Source organism: Erpetoichthys calabaricus, chromosome 3 (genome assembly GCF_900747795.2).
Source record: "Erpetoichthys calabaricus chromosome 3, fErpCal1.3, whole genome shotgun sequence".
Taxonomy (NCBI): domain Eukaryota; kingdom Metazoa; phylum Chordata; class Cladistia; order Polypteriformes; family Polypteridae; genus Erpetoichthys; species Erpetoichthys calabaricus.
The window spans coordinates 154,675,436-154,683,307 of NC_041396.2; the positions used below are offsets into that span (position 1 = coordinate 154,675,436).

Genomic DNA, 7,872 nt, shown 5'->3' on the forward strand with positions numbered 1-7,872 from the left:
ACCAAATGATTCAAAACCTAAAACGGATGAGTAGCTTTCAGTCCTTTTCTTTTTTCTCTTCAGTTTCCTTCTAACTATTTTATTAAAGCAAACATTACATGATGAATCCACACAGGTGTAAATGGAAACAAGTTATATGGAGAACTGCTGGCTCTTTTGTCATTTCCGTCTTATTGCTAATAAGGATCCATTGAAAACAGAGAATGCAGCTGATTAAGACTGAAATAACCAATTAAGAGTAGTAAACGTAACAAGGGGGACCACTAAAATGAAGCATCAAAGTGCCACTTGAGCAATAAGTGCTTCATCAGCAATAATCAACTCTTCATTAAGAAACTGGGTTGGAACAAAAACCTGCAGCCGCTGCGGCCCTCCAGGACCGATGTTGCACACCTCTGGCCCCTGCATTTTGTAGTCAACTGCATGTTTTAATTTTATGCTACATTTTAGACTTCAATGACCTTCTTTTATGATGGAGTTACACTTAAAATTCAGTGTGCTTATCATTTATCAAATTTTAAATACTACATTTTGACTCTTTCTTTAGGGAATATTTCAGACAATGAAGTGCCAATCTGCTTCCTGAAGTGCAGAGGAGCTGCCATTTCATTTTCTGAACTCATCTAATCCATTTATAAGGTAAAGGCAACTACATTTATCCCTACAGCCTCATTTGGAAGCCAGCCACAAAGGGATTGCACACGTTCACTCCTTCTTAAAGGCTTCATGTAGAAATGAAGATGCTTATCGTTGGAATTCGAGAGGAAAGGATAGTCCCAGGAGAAGAACCTCGCGAAGAAGAGGAGAACATACAATTTCTTCTCTGGATGAAAAATGCTTTTCAAGTTAATCTCAGTCCCTATTGCTTGGAGGTTGCGTCCCTAATCACTGCTCCACCACACTGCCACTGTCTTATCTAGTAAATGGGATTAAAATAAAAATGTTATTTTATCATTCCATATGACTTCTCTTATTTACTCCAAACTCTCAACAATCTTCAGTATTTGCCTTTCATTGCTTCTTTACTTTGTACTGTTGTGGTGTGACTGGATAAAGAAACCTTAGCTACCTGTTCAGTTATCCCATAACTTCCTATTTTGTTACTTCAGCAGAACTGCAGTAAATAACATCTTTGTCAATTATTTATTAATAACATTTCTGAAAATGAAGAGTGGCTGTTCCTTCATGGACCACATGTCTTAATATACCAATGCACTTTTTTGTATCATAAGTCTTTGTTTTATCAAATAAGTAGCTCTCTTGAAAGAGCCGCTTGGATGCCATGTTGTTATCACAATTATCAGTTCTTATCAGCTTCGTATAAATGAGACTTCCACTATAGAAAGGAGGTTAATTATCAGTTACTTAATGACTAAAAGTAATTCTCCTGTGAATTAAGAGCAAGCCATTTGTGGTATTAAAGAGCTTTAATTATAGTTCACTAATGGGATACGTAATGAAATACGAGAGTATAAATTTAAGAACTAACACCAATCCAGTCCGAACCTTAGCCGGGTTTGCAAATTAAGCATATTTAAGAAAATCATTCATGACTGAGCTTGGAGAGTGAAACAAACTAAAGTGTTGTGTTACTGGGAAAATGGAAAACTGGGACTTTAAATCAAAAGTTCAGATATCAGTGCCTCATCTAACTAACTTGATAAACTTTTGTTAAACTCATTTAACCTAGCTGTTTTCAAAAATAAATATATGCATGTCATTGTATACGGCTACTACATAGAATAGAAGATTAATTATTTTACTGTACCATAATTTGGATTTTTTTTCTACAGTTATATTGTTTCTTCTGGTATTTTTAATGGTTTGCCTTAACTCGGTCCCATCCTCAACCACTTATAAAAATATTTACAAAAGGCTGGCTTATTTAAAAATTGAAAGCGTGGTATTTTGTTTGTTTAATTTTTGTAAACATGATATTTGTTTACATTTCTGCATTCAGTAAATAGAACTTTATTGCTTACATATCATGGTTTATCGTTTATCTTATCAGTCTTTCAACTGATGATAATAAAACTCCTAAACCTTCTGATATGCTCACCCAGACAGCCAGACACAATTGTCTCCCCAAAAACAAATTCTTAAAAAAAAAAATGTATTTTTTTATATATTGTGGCTGGGTGCAGGAATGACAGGTCCCAAAAATTAAAGTTTCCGCCCATTAAAGTTTTTGTCCCATTTTAATTTCACTGTTAGTTCCAACAAAAACAATGACTCTACTGTGGTGTCTACTCTTCTCAATCTTGGACTTTTAACTACCGTAGATACTCACGTATTAGTCGATCTCGCAGATAAGTCGAGTGTATTTTTAAGCCGAAAATTACGAAATTTGTTATGACCTGCGTATAAGTCTAGGGTAAAACTTGACATCTATCCAAGATAGAGGGCGACAATCAGCTGTTAATGGCAACAAAACTCACTGTCACGTCACAGGCATTCCCTCTGTGCTTGGAGAAATGCTAGACTCGTTGACTCTGCAACTAATCCTTGCGTGTGCGTGAGTTGTTAAATGTAAACAAATGTAAACAAAGGCAAGATGGCGTCGATATGTCACAAGGGAGCGAAGCGAGTGCAGAAAAGAAAACACTCGGCAGACGATGTTTTGCACATTATCTCTGAGTCGGACTCTGATTTTTCAGAATTGGATTTTATTGACAGTGATCAGGAATCGAGCAAGAGAGTGAGATGCCAGCATCAGCTGATCGGACACCAGCCGATGCCGCGGCAGCTGATCGGCTGCCGGCTGAACGCATTCGCGCAGTCGATGCACCTACGGCAAGGTTCGCGTGGGAGGAATACCCAGACATTGATCCATGGGAGCCGAACTGGCTACCGGACTTCACAAGACAGCATGGTTTGCTGTTGGACACGACAGATCACCCGCTGCTGGACTACTTCAGGCTGCGCTCTTCTGATGCTGCTTTTCAGCTACTGTCAGACGAGACAAACAGATAGGCAGAGAAATTTTTTGAATTGCGGGCTGCGCTTGCATCGCATTGATAGCGTGTTTTGCCTTGGTTCTTTTGATTTCAAATCTGGTTGCACGTGTCAGCTAATGGTATGTTTGTTATCCAAAACCTGCAAAAGCTAATGCTCAAATTCAAGTATTTTACAGTTTAAAGAATTATTTAATGAAATTAGAAAAAAAACTAGCTAATTAGCAATAGTATTGCTGGCTTATAATTATTTCAAAGACCATGGGAAACGGCAGATGACCGGTGACTTAACACCGTGAAGCGTTGAGTGTACAATGTCATTACCCAAATTCTATGGACAATTGTGTTGCCCTGCGGATAAGTCGACCCTGTTTTTTTTGAATGAATTTTAAGGCATAAATTTTTCGACTTATACGCGAGTATCTACGGTAAACAAAAGGTTCAGCCTTAGCCGCAGGTTTGGGGTATGTCTGTCAGTAGCTCTGTCACAAAAGATGCCGCCTAATGGGCTGGGCAGGGTTTCTCACTGCTGCAGGGTGAGAAGGGGAAGAGAATGTTAGCAACAGCACCCCCTTCTTGTCCCGGCAGGTTATTACATAACCTGACTGAGCCCATGACGAGATCCTTTGACGGATATATGTGACTATATGTATATATATTTGAAACTCATGTTAGTCAGTCATTTTCCAACCCACTATATCCTAACACAGGGTCACGGGGGTCTGCTGGAGCCAATCTTAGTCGGCACAGGGCAGGAACAAACTCCACACAGGGAGGACACAGGAAGCGAACTCGGGTCTCCTTACTGTGAGGCAGCAGCACTACCACTGTGCCACTATGCCACCCTGAAACTCATGTGTTTTACATAATTAAAAAACTGCATAATAATTACATAATATAATAGATTTAATAAAATTAGGTTTTTCTGAAAATAAATAAATGCCATGCTCCAATAATTGTGTTCATATTCATAGCTTCTCTGGGTGTTTACAATTTACGTTTGGTAGAATGCTATGAAAGTGACCTGATTTTTACATCTTGCATAGTTTCTGTGAAGAAAAGAACCAAAATTTAATTTAATGGACACTTACATTAAAGGCAAACAGGTATGTTTGCATGTGGTGTAGCGGGTCCACAGCTCAAGTCAAAAAGGACGCTTTTTAAATAAATAGTCACCGCACTCGCGGCTTAGAGAGGGGGTGTGGTAGTGTGGCGGGAGCAGTTCCCGGGTGAATTCGTGATGCTTGCAGTCCTCACTTAACTGCCCAGATGAGGAGTCATCCGCATCCGTAATTGTTGCTGGGAGCTGCTGATTGTCACACCTGATCCACGTCACCAGATCATTTAATAGAAACGCGAGGCGGATGAAGGAAAGGGGGAAGAAGAGAAGAAAGAAAAAATGGATGGAGGTTAAGAAGGAGATAAGGCAGGAAGCAGGGAGGAGAAAGCCGGTGCCTGAACGAGCGAAGGTGCTCGTTGTAGAAAGCACATGCAGCTGAGCAGTGAGCCCGGGTATTTGGCCAGCACCCCAGGAGCAGTCAGTAGTGGTCGCTCCTGCTGAGCATTATTGAGGAGTGGGAGAGACCGGAAGGAGGATGACTCGCCGCATAAGGCTAAGAAGGCAGCGGGAGTCAGGACTTGGGAAGTGAAAGCCCCAGCGTGAGCGCCCTGTCTGCTGGGGAGCTCAAGTCACAGTCTGGTGAAGCCTACCGGAGCCAGAGATCGGAAAGGCGAACAGACTGGCAGTAGAAGGCAGTAAGAAGATCAGCTGCAGGTAGGGTGGCTCCCCTGGTGCATAGCCTGGACAAGAGAAACAGGGGAGTCACCAGTAGAAAGAAGGCACCGGGCTTTGTTTTTAAAAGGAAGGCTTCCAGTCTTTGTTTTAACCTCGTTGTTTTTAAAGGATTTTTTCTATCATGTTTTAACCTCCACCTTTCACTTGTTTTTGTTGGTTTATTTATTTGAAGATTCTTGAAGCACTGCACTATTTATTTGGACACTTTGATTTTTGTTGTTTTTAATAAAAGCACTTTGCACTTTTTGCACCATCCCCTTGCTTCATTGTTGTGCCTCACTTTTCAGCTCATCAGTGACATTACCGACAGTGTAGAGTTCAAGAGCTCCCAGAAGGAAGATGGGAGCATGGAGCGGAACCCGCATCATCACACTGCAAAATACACAGCTCTTCCCTTGGGATAATATGACCATTATGTCCAAATCAACATATAGTGTAGGGAATGTTAGCCAGCTGTTGGCACAGTGCATGTGTGATATACCAATTAAATGGCTATTGTTGATTTTTTTCAGGAGGATGAGCCTATGGTCTGCTGGATAATGAGCTATCTGTCCATCACAGTTTGAAGACTCACAGACTGTGTTTCTGATATGAATGTGAGCAACACTGGTGCACCACAAGGAACAGTCCTGTCTCACTTTCTCTTTATTGTGTACACTTCAGATTTTAAATCTAAAACCAGGTCATGTCACTTGGAAAAATACTGTTGATTCTGGACTTATAGGGTGTATTGATAAGGGAGATCTGAGTACAAAAGTCATGTGGAGAACTTTGTTCTTGGTGCAAAGAGAATTGTTTGCAACTTAACATTAGCAGAACCAAGAAACTGATTACTGACTTTCACTACACCATATGGCCTCTGTGTCTGAACACTATTCAGGGAGTGGATGTGGAGCAGGTACATTGGTACAAGTTTCTGGCGGTCTACATTAATGAGAGGATCAACAGGATCAAGGGCAGCGCCAACTTGTTTTTCTTAGGAGAGTCCATTCCTTTAATGAGGGCAGTAGCATCGTCCTAATGTTCTATAACTCTGTGATGGCCAGTGTGATTTTTCTATGCTGTGGTGTGCTTGGCTGGTAATATCACTTCAGAAGAGGTCAACCATATCAACAAGCAGATTAAGAAGGCAGGCTCAGTTATGGGATCCACTCGCAATCCTCCGTAGGTAGTAACAAAAATTGAGAATGAAAACAAAATGAATGTCTTTGTGAGGCTCTGGTGCCCACAGCCATGGCCAACACCCTCTGTTGGGACATCATGTAATCATGAGCTTATATGGACGAGGGCAAGTGAGGAGCCAGAAAAGATCTAATGGTCAAAAACGTACAGAAATTTATTAAACAGTAAAGAATTACATTTCAAAATTGCAATAGTGCATTCACAGTTATTCATTAAATAAATTGTGCCCCTAAAAACCATGTCTTTAGGCACAAAAGCTCCAATAAATCTATACATATTAATAAAAGGCAAAGCCCTCACTGACTCACTGACTGACTGATTGACTGACTGACTGACTGACTCACTCATCACTAATTCTCGAACTTCCCGTGTAGGTGGAAGGCTGAAATTTAGCAGGCTCATTCCTTACAGCTTACTTACAAAAGTTAGGCAGGTTTCATTTCGAAATTCTACGCGTAATGGTCATAACTGGAACATATTTTTTGTCCATATACTGTAATGGAGGAGGCGGAGTCACGTATCGCGTCATCACGCCTCCTACGTAATCACGTGACCTAAAAACAAGGCAGAGATTTACAGCACGAGTCAAACGCGGGAACGAAGGTAAATGACGTTAATTTTTTAGTGTCTTTTAATACTGTGTAAGCATACATATTAACACGTGCAATTAAACGTGTGCATTTACGGGGTGATTTCTCAGGCTTAAAAGCTTGCCTTTTATCAAACGCGGGAACAAAGGTAAATCACGTTCTTCACTGTCTTTTAATACTGTGTAACCATACATATTAACACATGTGCAATTAAACGTGTGCATTTACGGGGTGATTTCTCAGGCTTAAAAGCTCGCCTTTTACTAAAAAGGTAAATGCAAAACTATTTTCAATCATTCTATGATCTGCTTCTCACAACTGAAGGCACCGTGGCTGATGTTACGTCACTTGCTGTCCGACCATAAGTGTTACCTGCTAGGTAACCGGACACTCACTTCACTCCATTTTGGGAATCGAACCTCTGAGGTTTTCTTTTGTTCTTAATTAAAATTTAAAAGCAATACTTCACCGCTGCTAAGCCCCTCTAGCGCTGACGTCCGAGGTTCGATTACCGTAAGCAAGTGCAGTGAGTGTGTAATTACATTCACGGCATTCGTGGTCTGATTCACAATCTGATTGTATGGGTGGTTACTTCCAGGTAACGCTTATACTTGGCCACCAAGTCAGGTCGAAGTGATCACTCGAATAAAGGCAGCTTCACAAAAAAACTGATCCTTAACAAACTGTTATTAGTATATTTTCCCTCAATTTAAAAACGTTTTATTTTCTTCTTAATAAAAATTTAAAAGCGGTACTTCAAAGGTGCGAAGCGCGTGGATTTGACCGACTGACACATACAGACATATTCATGAGTGCAGGTACTTCGGAAAGAAAGCACCGTGTAAACCTAAGGTTTAAATTAACTTCATAGACCTACAAAAGGTTGCCATTCATTTGAGGCAAGATTGCTTTTCTTCTGTACAACTATACGTTGCATTCTTAAGAGTGTGCTTGCACGGCTTCGGATATAGATATATATATATATATATATATATATATGTATGTCTATATATAAATATGTAAGCTTATAAGTACTGCCTTACTTCTCTTTAAGAAAGGAAGATGTAATGATACTTGATTTAAACGATTCCATGTCTTCCTGGGTTTGCGTAGCTTATTGTCTAAAAAGGAGAAACCCTCATTTATAAAAGTTTGCTGCAGATGACTTAGCTTATTGTCAATATCTTTACACGTTTTTTTAAGACTTATTGACTGAAACGGGCTTTCACGAAAAAAGTTAGGGCTTTGCTACAGGATACACCCTCCACAAGTTAAGCAAGTAAAAATAAAATATATATTTCTGTTTTATTTAAACCTTTTAAGTTCGTATGCATAGCCCCATTTGGCTGTT

General features: G+C 40.0%; 1 protein-coding gene across 1 annotated transcript in view; it reads right to left on the minus strand.

The window, feature by feature from the left end:
* Positions 1–728, minus strand: part of LOC114649378 (NADPH oxidase 3-like) — a 70,460-nt gene extending 69,732 nt beyond the window's left edge. The window contains exon 1 of the mRNA XM_051924721.1: positions 648–728. Coding sequence (XP_051780681.1) covers positions 648–728 — 81 coding nt within the window. The remainder of the gene's footprint in view (positions 1–647) is intronic.
* Positions 729–7,872: the final 7,144 nt, after the last annotated feature.